This window comes from Salvelinus sp. IW2-2015, linkage group LG8, assembly GCF_002910315.2.
Source record: "Salvelinus sp. IW2-2015 linkage group LG8, ASM291031v2, whole genome shotgun sequence".
Lineage (NCBI taxonomy): Eukaryota > Metazoa > Chordata > Actinopteri > Salmoniformes > Salmonidae > Salvelinus > Salvelinus sp. IW2-2015.
In genome coordinates this window covers 31,341,735-31,356,201 of record NC_036848.1, presented here as the reverse complement: position 1 = coordinate 31,356,201, position 14,467 = coordinate 31,341,735, and the positions used below count along the sequence as shown (strand labels likewise).

The following is a 14,467-nucleotide window of genomic DNA, read 5'->3' as shown; positions in this document are numbered from 1 at the left end:
TTAAAGAGTGCTAGGCTTGAAAGTGTTGTTTGCACTTAGAGAAGCCAATCATTTGTTACAAATACACAACACTGCCATGGTTTGGTTTTGCTTTTTTCAATCACGTACATTCAGACATTTTACAATGATATACAAAATGTTAGCACAGAATGGAGAAACTTAATTTCAGTACAGTACAAATCCATAAACAAGTATACAATCACTGAAATGCAGGGAAGTTTAACGGCATTGCATGAATCAGTTCTCTTTTTTTTCCTTCTTTTTTTTTAAACTTTCCAACAATGGCGAACCAAGGACCTCTGTTTGCAGGGCTATCTAGCCCCAGTCCGTGAGGACTAATCTGTCTTGAGTTTTCATATCAATCTGGCAATGAATTAATCAGTTGATTGGCTAGAGTCTACACACCTAGTTTCCTAGGTCCAAATGAAATACTGAAGGATGAGAATCAGAACATGTACAGCCCTCCAAGATCCTGGTTGACAGATCTTGGGCACTAAACAGAGAATGCAATTACAAGGCGAGACAATCCCTCCAGTGCACATAGATATATGGGAAAAGGGGATGCAGTCGATGTCCTCAGGTCCTGGACTGCAAGGTGAGGCGTTGAATCATGTCTGAAAGGTGAGCCATGTCGGGCTGCTGGGCCTGGTGCTTGATGAACTCTAGTGTCCGCACCTGTCGAGAAATATGTTGTGTATACAGAGATTTGATTAGACTTATACTGTATCTCCTATGTTTTATTGTTCCTATGGCTAAAAACTGCCTGTGTTTTACTCACAGAGGTGCGTGTGTTGCAGTAACCCTGCTTGTGGCTCAGATTCCACAGGTTGACAGCCAGCTGGTTGAGTTTGTTGTTGCGTAGGTCCCCATGAGCTAGGAGGCAGCCAAACAGAGAGAAGGCCAGACAACCCTGTCTATGAACACTCTACAACAGAGGAAGGGATAAGAGAGGAGAGTTAAACATGTTTATGGATATATACAAAAAACAATGTATAACCGGTGACTTTCTCAGGACACTGGCATAGTGCATCCTACCTCATCTCTACCCAAGGTCTTGAGGTGGTCCAGCACTTGTCCAATCAGAGTTTCACATAACTTGTTGATCTCTGCCAAAAACTTGGGATCTCCTCCATAAAGGGTTTCATTCGAGTCCACTGGGAAAGAGGAAGGAAGGAGGTGTGTCAGCTGGCTTGGACTCCAACTATCCTTTCAGTTCACACTCTTCTATATTTCTAGCCGATTCTGAGAGACCAATATCATATGGCCCTCTGATAGTGGGTTCGATTCCCGGGACCACCCGTACTTTAAAAAAAATATATGAATGCGTGGCTGTAAGCCGCATTGGATAAAAGTGTTAGCTAAAAGTCATATAGTATTATATTACATGCCACATAAACCTGAAAAGTATGGGAAAAGAGGGTGTGTGTTTGTAGGTAGTACCTTTGGGGATGGAATAGAGGTAGCTCTCCTGACTCATGGCAGCCAGTAGTGGCAGGGCGCTGATGTAGACTTGGACCTTGGCGTCACTGTTGTCCTCCCAGGTGTAGTCCTGCACCATGTTGAGCAGCCCACGCACAAGGAACAACACCCCTGCCTCTGGGTGGTCCTGGACACACACACACACACACACACACACACACACACACACACACACAAAGTACTTCCTTGACATCTCCTATTTCTTCTGTTATTTCAAGCATTATGGGAAAAGCAGGGATGTTTCCTTACCGGCACAACTAGTAGTGCTGACAGGAAGTTGTTGATGAAGTCAAGCAGGAAGCCCTCAGAAGAGCGCAGTTTGCCCTCGATACTGATACTGCGTGGCACCTCTGGCAACACACTGACCGCTGCCTTCAGAAATGCATCCGCTAGGAGAGAGCGATAACAATGAATGAGAATTCACTTCAGAACTGGTGAAAACCTCAGGACTCTGGGTCTGTCTATTCTGAACAGAGCACACTCAGACTCACCCTGGGAAAGACACTGGTTGGCCAGGGCCACCTGCCCAGACAGCAGATAGAGGTTGAGGCGGCTGAAGATGCTGGTGAGGGAGGGAATGGTGATGAAGCTGTATGCAGCACATGCCTGAGAGAGAGACCGACGATTCAGTGATGTATTAGTGGCCATATTGAGGACACAGATATTGGGGTTATAGACAGTGAGGTAGCATGACCCACCCTGACAAAAGCAGCAGTCTTGCGGGAGTGGCTCCCGCTCATCACACGCCTCGTCTCCATAGCCAGCTGGTTCACAGTCTGAGAGAAGAGGACAAAAGTTCTGCGCGTGTATGTACAGTATATATATGACCATGACAAAATGATTAAAAGGTTAAGCTAGATTCATATCAACTGTCAAAAGAAGTCGGTTTGTATTGCAACGCAAAGCAGAACCACGTCGAGGTGTGGTCCCACATGCGCACACACACACACACAGATAAGACGATGAAGGTAGGGTATGGTGGGTCCCTTGGCTGCTGTGCTGTACTCACGTGGATGAGCTGCACCAGCACTGGCTCCAGGTTACAGAAGGTGGCCCGGGCCTCTACACAGAAACTCAGCTGCTGCTCAAAGTCACGGCCAAACGACACCTGGAGAGAGAGAGAAAGAGAGACATATGCTGAGTCACTATCCGTCAACCTTGGAAATGCAGGAGAGGAAGGAGTGTCTGGAGACCCAGAGGATGGGCAGTCTGAGTCGAAGACACTCACCATGCGTATGAAGCCATTGATCAATAAGGCCAGAGATCTCTTCTCGTCCTCCAGCGTCAGAGCACTAAGGGACACATAGAGAGTAGGGTAATTTATAACATACACGCACGCACGCACACACAGTTGGCTACTTACTTGACAGAGTCGTGCATGGTCTTGCAGACGTGGAGTAGAGCATTGAGGATGACAGGATCTCTAGTGGGCTCCTGCTGGTGTCTGAGAAGACAGACAGACAGACATGAGGGATAGACACGGAAGCAAACTGACTTCACACGTACAGTGTGGAAGAGACATTTAGCCTGGGCGACATTAGCCACGTAGCATGACAACAGCTAAAAGTTGTTGGCTAAACCAGACGTACTTGATGAAGACGTCCATGATGGAGCGACACACCTCCACCCTGACGCTGTCCTTCTGGAACATGTCCATGAACGGAAGGAAACGCTCCTGGGGGGGGGGGGGGGGGGGGGGGGGGGGGGGGGGGGGGGGGGGGGGATCACAGAGAAACTAGTTAGATCTATCCGCTGATAAAAACACAAGTGATTGTTTGAGACTGGAGAATGTCAACACCAAGTCTTACCATGGAGAAGAGGACAGAGAAGTCATGAAAGTAGGTGAGGATCTTCTTTATCACGGACTGAAGCTGAGGATAGGCATCCTCAAAGGCCCGGTCTGGGGTCATGTGCTTGATGATGTCAGAGAGCACAGTGTTGACCTCACGTTTCTTAGAATAAGATCAGAGAAAATAAGGATTATATAGCTGGAATCATTTAGAGACCCTTGTGCTTGGAACTCTTTCAGTGGCAGCTCTGTAATTCTCTTGGACACTCACAGTGAAGTGACGACAGGTGAACTCCACCCAGATCTCAGCACAGTTGATGTAATCCTGGAATAAGACAATGAAACATTTACAACCATTTGTTAATGTGAACCACCAAGCACGCCTTCATTGCCTAAGAGGGTTATTATTTGTTATGTACCTGTGGACTTCGCACTTTGGTGATGACCTTCCAGGCCTCATTGAGGATGGGCAGCCTTTCTGCCTCAGGAGGGTCAGCACAGGCCAGACTGCGGCCCAGAGAGCCAAACAACAGGTGCTGAAGGAGGACAGAGAGAGGAAGTTGAAGAGTAAACACAGATAACAGATAAAAGCTATTTTGGAGGCAGAAGGGAGGGGCGACAATGCTATTTTTAGAGCACATTTGGAGGACATGGTGAATGTGGATGTGTCTAACCTTAGGGAATCCTGCCTCATCGCAGTCCTTGATCATGCCGATGAAGTCGGTGGCTCTCGTCGCGATAAACTCCGCCCTGAACGCCCACATCACCGAGTTCAGCAGCAGGGCACTGTGGGGAAATCAACATTAGTTTAGACTCAATGCCCAGGTTTGGCTTCCTGTGGACATGGATAATATACTGTACATCTAGTTGATTTTTATATGAAACTTCAAAACCAAACGACAGCCTCGGGTAAGGTTAAGGGGGGTGTATCTTTGTTAACAACAGCTGGTACGCAATCTCTAATGTTAAGGAAGTCTCGACTTCTTGCTCGCCTGAATTAGAATACCTCATGATGACCTGCAGACCATACTATTCAACAAGAGAGTTTTCATCTATACCGAACAAAAATATAAACACAACATGTAAAGTGTTGGTCCCATGTTTCATGAGCTGAAATAAAAGTTTCCAGAAATGTTCCATATGGACAAAAAGCTTATTTCTCAAAATAAGCTTTTTGTTGTTCACAAATTTGATTGCATCCCTATTAGTGAGCATTTCTCCTTTGCCAAGATAATCCATCCACCTGATAGGTGTGGCATATCAAGAAGCTGATTAAACAGCACGATCATTACACAGCTGCACCTTGTGCTGGGGAAAATTTAAGGCCACTCTAAAATGTGCAGTTTGTCACACAACGCAATGCCACAGATGTCTCAAGCATTTGGCATGCTGACTGCATAAATGTCCACCAAAGCTGTTGCCTGAGAATTGAACGTTAATTTCTCTACCATAAGCCACCTCCAACGTCATTTTAAAGAATTTGGCAGTACGTCCAACTGGCCTCACAACCACAGACCCCGTGTTACCACGCCAGCCCAGGACCTCCACATCTGGCTTCTTCACCTGCGGGATCGTCTGAGACCAGCCACCCGGACAGCTGATGAAACTGAGGAGTATTTCTGTCTGTAATAAATCTCTTTTGTGGAGAAAAATTCATTCTGATTGGCTGGTCCTGGCTCCCCAGTTGGTGGGCCTATGCCCTCCGAGGCCCATCCATGGCTGTGCCCCTGCCCAGTCATGTGAAATCCACAGATTTCCTTATATGAAATGTAAATCAGTAAAATCATTGAAATTGTTTCATGTTGCATTTATATTTCTGTTCAGTATATATTTTTTGAAGCTGTCTATTTACCATCACAAACCGATGCTGACACTAAGGCCGCACCAATTGAGCTGTACAGGGCCATAAGCAAAGAAAATGCACATCCAGAGGTGGCGCTCCTAGAGGCCGGTGATTTTAATACAGGTAAACTGAAATCCGTTTTACATAATTGTTGAAAGCATGTAACCTGTGCAACTGGGAGGCGACAAAAATCTATATCACATTTACTCCACACACAGAAACAAATACAAAGCTCTCCCTCGCAGTCCCTTTGGCAAATCTGACCATAATTCTATCTTAATGATTCCTGCTTACAAGCCAAAACTCAAACAGGAAGTATCAATGACGCGCTCAATACGGAAGTCGTCAGATGAAGAGGATGCTAAGCTACATGACTCTTTCGCTAGCATACAGTCGTGGCCAAAAGTTGAGAATGACACAAATATTAATTTTCACAAAGTCTGCTGCCTCAGTTTGTATGATGGCAATTTGCATATACTCCAGAATGTTATGAAGAGTGATCAGATGAATTGCAATTAATTGCAAAGTCCCTCTTTTCCATGCAAATGAACTGAATCCCAAAAATACATTTCCACTGCATTTCAGCCCTGCCACAAAAGGACCAGCTGACATCATGTCAGTGATTCTCTCGTTAACACAGGTGTGAGTGTTGACGAGGACAAGGCTGGAGATCACTCTGTCATGCTGATTGAGTTCAAATAACAGACTGGAAGCTTCAAAAGAAGGGTGGTGCTTGGAATCATTGTTCTTCCTCTGTCAAACATGGTTACCTGCAAGGAAACACGTGCCGTCATCATTGCTTTGCACAAAAAGGGCTTCACAGGCAAGGATATTGCTGCCAGTAAGATTGCCCCTAAATCAACCATTTATTGGATCATCAAGAACTTCAAGGAGAGCGGTTCAATTGTTGTGAAGATGGCTTCAGGGCGCCCAAGAAAGTCCAGCAAGCGCCAGGACCGTCTCCTTAAGTTGATTCAGCTGCGGGATCGGGGCACCACCAGTACAGAGCTTGCTCAGGAATGGCAGCAGGCAGGTATGAGTGCATCTGCACGCACAGTGAGGCGAAGACTTTTGGAGGATGGCCTGGTGTCAAGAAGGGCAGCAAAGAAGCCACTTCTCTCCAGGAAAACATCAGGGACAGACTGATATTCTGCAAAAGGTACAGGGATTGGACTGCTGAGGACTGGGGTAAAGTCATTTTCTCTGATGAATCCCCTTTCCAATTGTTTGGGGCATCCGGAAAAAAGCTTATCTGGAGAAGACAAGGTAAGCGATACCATCAGTCCTGTGTCATGCCAACAGTAAAGCATCCTGAGACCATTCATGTGTGGGATTGCTTCTCAGCCAAGGGAGTGGGCTCACTCACAATTTTTCCTAAGAACACAGCCATGAATAAAGAATGGTACCAACACATCCTCCGAGAGCAACTTCTCCCAACCATCCAGGAACAGTTTGGTGACGAACAATGCCTTTTCCAGCATGATGGAGCACCTTGCCATAAGGCAAAAGTGATAATTAAGTGGCTCGGGGAACAAAATATAGATATTTTGGGTCCATGGCCAGGAACTCCCCAGACCTTAATCCCATTGAGAACTTGTGGTCAATCCTCAAGAGGCAGGTGGACAAACAAAAACCCACAAATTCTGACAAACTCCAAGCATTGATTATGCAAGAATGGGCTGCCATCAGTCAGGATGTGGCCCAGAAGTTAATTGACAGCATGCCAGGGCGGATTGCAGAGGTCTTGAAAAAGAAGGGTCAACACTGCAAATATTCTTTGCATCAACTTCATGGAATTGTCAATAAAAGCCTTTGACACTTATGAAATGCTTGTAATTATACTTCAGTATTCCATAGTAACATCTGACAAAAATATCTAAAGACACTGAAGCAGCAGACTTTGTGGAAATTAATATTTGTGTCATTCTCAAATTTTGGCCACGACTGTAGACTGTAAGATGTATTGGGATTCATCTGATAACATTGAGGAGTTTACCACATCAGTCACCGGCTTCATTAATAAGTGCATCGACGTCGTCCCCACAAACTATCACGGACAAAGGGAAACCAATCCGCGAGCTGCCCAGTGACACAAGCTTACCAGACAAGCTAAATGCTGTCTATGCTCGCTTTGAGGCAAGCAACACTGAGGCAAGCAACACTGAACCATGCATGAGAGCTCCAGCTGTTCCACCATCATCCAAGACACCCTGGACCCACTCTAGTTCCCATACCGGCCCAACAGATCCACAGATGACACAATCTCTATTGTACTCCACACCACCCTCTCCCACTTGGACAAGAGGAACACCTATTTGAGAATGCTGTTCATTGAGTATAGCTCAGCGTTCAACACCATAGTACCTTCCAAGCTCATCACTGAGCTCAGGACCCTGGGACTGAACGCCTCCCTCTGCAACTGGATCCTGGACTTCCTGATGGGCCTCCCCAAGTGGTGAAAGTAGGCAACAACACATCGGCAATGCTGACCCTCAACGCGGGGGCCCCTCAGGGGTGCGTTCTTAGTCCCCTCCTGTACTCCCTGTTCACCCACAACTACCTGGCCACGTACGACTCCAACACAATCATTACGTTTTCTGACAACACGACGGTGGGTGGCCTGATCACCGACGATGAGACAGCCTATAGGGAGGTCAGAGACCTGGCAGTGTGGTGCCAGGACAACAACCTTTCTCTCAATGTCAGCAGGACAAATGAGATGATTGTGGACTACAGGAAACGGTGGGCCAAAAACGCCCTCATTCACAGGAATGTAGTGGAGCGGGTTGTTAGCTTCAAGTTCCGCCGTGTCCACATCACTAAGGAATTATCATGGTCCACACACACACCTACACAGGGTCACCATTGAGAGCATCTTGACTGGCTGCATCACCGCTTGGTATGGCTTCTGACTGCAAGGTGTTAAAGAGGGTAGTGCGTATGGCCCAGTACATCACTAGGGCCGAGCTCCCTGCCATCCAGGACTTCTACACCAGGCAGTGTCAGATGTTGGCCCTAAAAATTGTCAAAGCCACCCAAGTCATAGACTCTACTCTCTTCTACCACACGACAAGTGGTACCGACTGCTCGATAGTTAGTTAAATAGTTCACCAAATAGCTACCAGGTCTATCTACATTGATCCCTTTTTTGCACCAACTCTTTTGACTCATCACATACACTGCTGCTACTGCTTATTATCTATCCTATTGCCTAGTCACTTTATCCCTACCTACATATCTACCTCAACCTCGTAACCCTGCACATCGACTCAGTACTGGTACCTCGTGTAAATAGCCAGTTATAGTGACTCATTGTGTATTTATTCCTAGAGTTATAATTTTTTTAAATGATTTCTCTATTTTTCTCTCTGCATGGTGGGGAAGGGCCCGCAAGTAAGCTTTTCACCGTTTGTCTACACAAGTGACAAATAACATTTGATCTGTATTACAGGGACATGTGCCACCACACGGTAACCCAGAGCATCTGGCTTCTAAAGAAATCCCTCTGGTATAGAGGAGTACTCACTTATTCCCAAGCTTTTTGCACCTCTCCATCATCTCTGTTAGCAGGGCCTGCAATGGAACAATGGATGTCAAATAAACTCAGCAAAAAAAAGAAACGTCCCTTTCTCAGGAGCCTGTCTTTCCAAGGTAATTCGTAAAAATCCAAATAACTTCACAGATCTTCATTGTAAAGGGTTTAAACGCTGTTTCCCATGCTTGATCAATGAACCATAAACAATTAATGAACATGCACCTGTGGAACGGTCGTTAAGACACTAACAGCTTACAGACGGTAGGCAATTAAGGTCACAGTTATGAAAACTTAGGACACTAAAGAGGCCTTTCTACTGACTCTGAAAAACACACACAAAAAAAAGATGCCCAAGGTCCCTGCTCATCTGCGTGAACGTGCCTTAGGCATGCTGCGAGGAGGCATGACTGCAGATGTGGCCAGGGCAAAGAATTGCAATGTCCGTACTGTGAGACGCCTAAGACAGCGCTACAGGGAGACAGGACGGACAGCTGATCGTCCTCGCAGTGGCAGACCACATGTTACAACACCTGCACAGGATCGGTACATCCGAACATCACACCTGCGGGACAGGTACAGAATGGCAACAACAACTGCCTGAGTTACACCAGGAACGTACAATCCCTCCATCAGTGCTCAGACTGTCCGCTATAGGCTGAGAGAGGCTGGACTGAGGGCTTGTAGGCCTGTTGTGAGGCAGGTCCTCACCAGACATCACCGGCAACAATGTCGCCTATGGGCACAAACCCAGCGTCGCTGGACCAGACAGGACTGGCAAAAAGTGCTCTTCACTGACGAGTCGCGGTTTTGTCTCACCAGGGGTGATGGTCGGATTCGCGTTTATCGTCAAAGGAATGAGCGTTACACTGAGGCCTGTACTCTGGAGAGGGATTGATTTGGAGGTGGAGGGTCCGTCATGGTCTGAGGTGGTGTGTCACAGCATCATCGGACTGAGCTTGTTGTCATTGCAGGCAATCTCAACGCTGTGCATTACAGGGAAGACATCCTCCTCCCTCATGTGGTACCCTTCCTGCAGGCTCATCCTGACATGACCCTCCAGCATGACAATGCCACCAGCCATACTGCTCGTTCTGTACGTGATTTCCTGCAAGACAGGAATGTCAGTGTTCTGCCATGGCCAGCGAAGAGCCCGGATCTCAATCCCATTGAGCACGTCTGGGACCTGTTGGATCGGAGGGTGAGGGCTAGGGCCATTCCCCCCCAGAAATGTCTGGGAACTTGCAGGTGCCTTGGTGGAAGAGTTGGGCAACAACTCACAGGAAGAACTGGCAAATCTGGTGCAGTCCATGAGGAGATGCACTGCAGTACTTAATGCAGCTGGTGGTCACACCAGATACTGACTGTTACTTTTGATTTTGAACCCCCCCCCTTTGTTCAGGGACACATTATTCCATGTTTGTGGAACTTGTTCAGTTTGTCTCAGTTGTTGAATCTTGTTATGTTCATACAACAATTTACACATGTTAAGGTTGCTGAAAATAAACGGAGTTGACAGTGAGAGGACGCTTCTTTTTTTTGCTGAGTTTACATGCCAGCGACTGTTATGGGGATATTCCCAATACAATAACTACATAACTGTTATCGGTCAACCTCACTGAATTGTCGGACCCCTGTGGATGTGTTACGCTGGGCGGCAACGTACCTCTGGTGCTCTGTAGGAGACACACTGCAGGATCCAGTGGATGGCGGGGGAGTAGAGGGTCAGGTAGACGGGGATCTCCACCCTCTGCAGGACCAGCTGGTTCTGGACACTGTCGCCGTGGATCTGACGGAACGTCCCCAGCAGGTCAAAGAAGTTCTTGTTCAGGCTGTCCTTCAGGTGAGGAGCCACCTCCATCCCAATCTGGCCGGAGAGAGATGGATGCAGAGAGAGAGGGGATTGGTGGAAACAAGTAGAGGTTGAAAATAAGGAGATAAGAGAGATTTAAAATAGGGAGAAGAGAGAATTTATCCCATTCTCATGACTGAGACAAAATGTAATACAGGGGMGGAAAAGCAAGAGGGGCGGTTGAAATCTCCGTAAATGAGGGCAACCCCAATGAGAGAGAGTTGAGAGAAAATATGTTCTAGAAGCCAGTCTCACCCTACAGAGGTAGGCCCGGGCATACACGGCCACCAGGGGGTCCCCTATCCCCCGGATCATAGCTGTGAGGCGAGGCACCGTCTCCTGGATCCCACTGAGAACACAGAGAGAGAGGGAGTGAAACCAGTGAACGGACGGCTAGAGGGATGAGAGTGGTGCTAGAGCAAGGTGGGGAAACATGGGAGGGATACTAACCACTTGGTCAAGAAACGGTTACACTTCAGTAGAGCTACCTCTACATATCTGCATGTGGAGTCAAGGATTCAACTCAAACCACTATGTAAGCATGTGATCAGAGACATAGGTAGATGCAGTGAGTTCCAAAAGGTATTGGGACAGTGACACATTGTTTGTTACTTTGGCTCTGTACTCCAGCACTTTGGATTTGAAATGATCCTAACACACAAATATCATACCCCCAAATTTTTTTATTGTAATGGTGAGAGGTTAACATGTCTATGGGGGTATGATATTTGTGCGTCTGTAACTTTCTCACTCATCATTATTCATGATGAATTCAGGACTATCCGTAATCATTGTGGACTATCCGTAATCATTGTAGCATCCACATTAATATAGAAGTGTTTAGAAATATATTATATTCTTATTTACAGTAAAAGTGACTCAAAAATGACACAATACATGATTTACCATGCATTTATATAGGGTACAAAATAATCTGAAACACAACCAAAAACAAACAGCAAATGCATCCAACAAGTTTGTAGTCACAAGCTTGATGCAATCATTGCATGTTAGGAATACGGCACCAAATACTAAACTTTTGACTACTTTAACACACATAAATTAAATTTGTCCCAAAACTTTTAGTCCCCTAAAATGGCGGGGAACGACAACTATGTAGCAAAATAGTTGTAATTTTTAAACGGTTCACCCGCTATGGATGAAAATACCCTCAAATTAAAGCTGACAGTCTTTACTTTAAACTCATAGGCATTGTATTATTTCAAATCCAAAGTGCTGAAGTACAGAGACAAAACAACACAAAATGTCCCAATACTTTTGGAGCTCACTGTATATGGTAACTGTATGTATGTATGAATAACTTTGTGTGCTACTAGACAGTTGATGTGTATAATAAAGGATACAGTCGTGGGATGAGTTCTCTGATGGAGGCAATTTTGAAGAACCAGTTGAGGCAGGTCTCCTTGGCCGTGTCATTCACTTCATCAGCTGTAAAGGAGTCTGGAGAGGGATATGAATAAATAATAATAAAAAAAAAAGGAAGGACCATGGAGAGCACTTGGTTTGACACACAGACGCGACACACAGGACATACCTGGTATGGGGCGAGGGTCAGAACACATGGACCAGATCCTCTCATACACCAGACGTCCTAAGAGAGAGAGAGACATTTTGGTCACCTAAAATATCGTGACTCCTTCCTGACAACAATCAAACCCACTACAGCATCCAATGTGAAAAATGTGACTATGTTACTATAGAATGCCCTGCTATTAATTGAAGTGACAGGCCAGTCCTCAGTACTTACCAAAGGTGTCCAGAATGTCTGTGATGAGGACAAACTTGCTTGGGTAGAACTGAATCACAGCTGTGTCTGACAGCAGCTTGGAGCACTAAGACACACACATACAATGACATAAGACAGAAATAACGTTGTAAATATATTACATTGTAATAGTTCTGCAGTTCTGACCTGGATGACGATCTTGAGGGCCTTGACCTTCTGGTCGGAGGCCCAGGCCTCTTTTAGAGACTGGTTGAGCTCCTCGATACGGTTCACATAGTCCTGCTGGGACAGATTCAGCAGCTCCCGCTGAGACCCCTGACGACAGACACACAACATTAGAGACGTAAACACTGACATTCTTGACAACAAAACTCAACAGAGAATGTTCTGGCTGTAGATCCATTCTGCTGTACTTACCTCTTCCAGGTCATCCAGCTCCTCTAGGCGAGTTCGCACCTTCTCCGATACAGCAGAGGAGGCAAGACTGGGAGCCTTGCCTGGAGAATGACAGAAGTGCCACAACAATGCTTGGGTTTTTTGTCTAGACTCAATCGAGCAAGCTTTCAGAATAGGGGATCTGGTATATCAAAGACTATACATGTTGGAGTAGACTTACCTTTATCTGAGCCCATGAAGAGATTCTGTCAAAAAAACAAGAGAGAGAAGTCAGTCTTAGTCCCATTACCAAGGATGGGAAAGGGGAAATGTTTCTCTTTGAGGGATTTTAAAGCGCAATCATTGCTCACAATGGAGAGCTTCTCCGTGGTAGTGAACCTGGCAAGGATTTCTCCCCGTTTGGATGACCACGGTTCGAAGTCCACTCCAACCTCATCCTCCTTCTCCCTCCTCTTTCCTTTACCCACGTCCTGAACAGAGCACAGAAAAAGATATTTGAGTGAAAGAGAGCGAGAGAAAGAGAGAGAGAAAGAGAGAGGAGGAAATTGTGCATGATGCTTTATTTTTAACATCCTTTAACGAGACACAATACAAATATCAGACCCCCCCCATCACCGTTGTCCCACTATCAACCTCCCTTCGATCTATCCCTCAGTGAGTATTTCATTCTATCCACACCCCAGTGAATCACTCACCCCAGTGGAGCTGCTCTGTGAGAGGGTTAGGGGGGACTCGCTGGCAGAGGCTGCAGCAAACATGGACAGGGGGTCCGTTCCATCCAGCATGGAGCTCAGGGGATCTGGTGCCACGGAGCTGGAAGAGGAGGAAGAGGAGGAGGTGCTGCCTTTACGCGCTCCCCTCCGCGACTTGGAGTCTGTCACCTGTGTGGTATGTATGGATGGGTGGAGGAGGAAAAGTTGTTTACCTCTGAGCTACACACACACACACACACACACACACACACACACACACACACAGAGAGAGAGAGAGAGAGAGAGAGAGAGAGAGAGAGAGCTATGCTCAAGTGATTAGAAACATGTTCTATGGTAGGATGATTTACTCTTACATTAATGATGATGATGCGAAGAAATGAAGCCTACATACAGTAAGTATCAATTTCTTTACCACATATGGTATGCATCAACAACATACAGTGCCCTACTCACAGTGATGGACTTGAGGGGATGGTAGTCGCTAAACTCCACTGGGGCGACCTCCAGGCCACAGCTCTGCAGTTCAGACTCATATCTGCGTGCACGAGAGTGCCTGTCACGGGAAAACATATGTTACAGCTTGATTTACTCAGAGGTCTCTGGAATAAACCTGCATTAATACAAACATAGCGCAATATTAGCGAAATATGAGGATCCTGCACGTAGAAGTGTGTTCTTTTTCAGATTGTACTTTGATGCGGAATGTTAAGCTAGCTGACATCGAGATAAAAAAAAAATTAAAAGTTGACAGCTCGTGACTTGTTATGACAGCAAGATCAGGCAGACCACGCGCATTTTKATTTGTTTTTATGCATCTATCTATCTTGTTTTGATGTCAATTTCATACTCTTTAAGATTTAAAGGACATCAAAAACAGATTTAGGATCAGAAAAGATGCATCTTACCACTGCACAGCAGCCATTTTTCTCCAGTCATATGACGTCTACACTTCCTGGTTGTAGTACCAATTTTGAGACGACACCGTTTCCTCCTCTAATAAGAGATTTGTCCAGATTTTATTTAAAGTACTCATTAAACATAAAAATCCAAAAAGGATGGGTGGCTTAGCGTAACTTGAATAGATCAACAGATCAGTAAGGAACGGTTTTATTGYCA

The 14,467-nt window shown here is 45.9% G+C and overlaps 1 protein-coding gene across 1 annotated transcript; it reads right to left on the bottom strand.

The window, feature by feature from the left end:
* Positions 1–77: 77 nt before the first annotated feature.
* On the bottom strand, positions 78–14,364 carry LOC111967727 (VPS35 endosomal protein-sorting factor-like). The gene is made up of 29 exons (XM_023993018.2): positions 14,257–14,364; positions 13,805–13,904; positions 13,334–13,519; positions 12,989–13,108; positions 12,859–12,883; positions 12,660–12,739; positions 12,429–12,557; positions 12,264–12,348; positions 12,051–12,107; positions 11,860–11,956; positions 10,946–10,993; positions 10,751–10,844; positions 10,310–10,510; positions 8,638–8,684; positions 3,943–4,054; positions 3,688–3,804; positions 3,540–3,593; positions 3,288–3,431; positions 3,069–3,154; positions 2,843–2,923; positions 2,708–2,771; positions 2,489–2,587; positions 2,178–2,255; positions 1,971–2,085; positions 1,729–1,868; positions 1,441–1,606; positions 1,036–1,154; positions 779–925; positions 78–675 (listed from the first exon to the last, which is right to left on the bottom strand). The coding sequence occupies exons 1-29, from the start codon at positions 14,271–14,273 to the stop codon at positions 577–579; spliced, it is 2,907 nt and encodes a 968-aa protein (XP_023848786.1). The 5' UTR covers positions 14,274–14,364; the 3' UTR covers positions 78–576.
* Between the last annotated feature and the right edge of the window lie 103 nt (positions 14,365–14,467).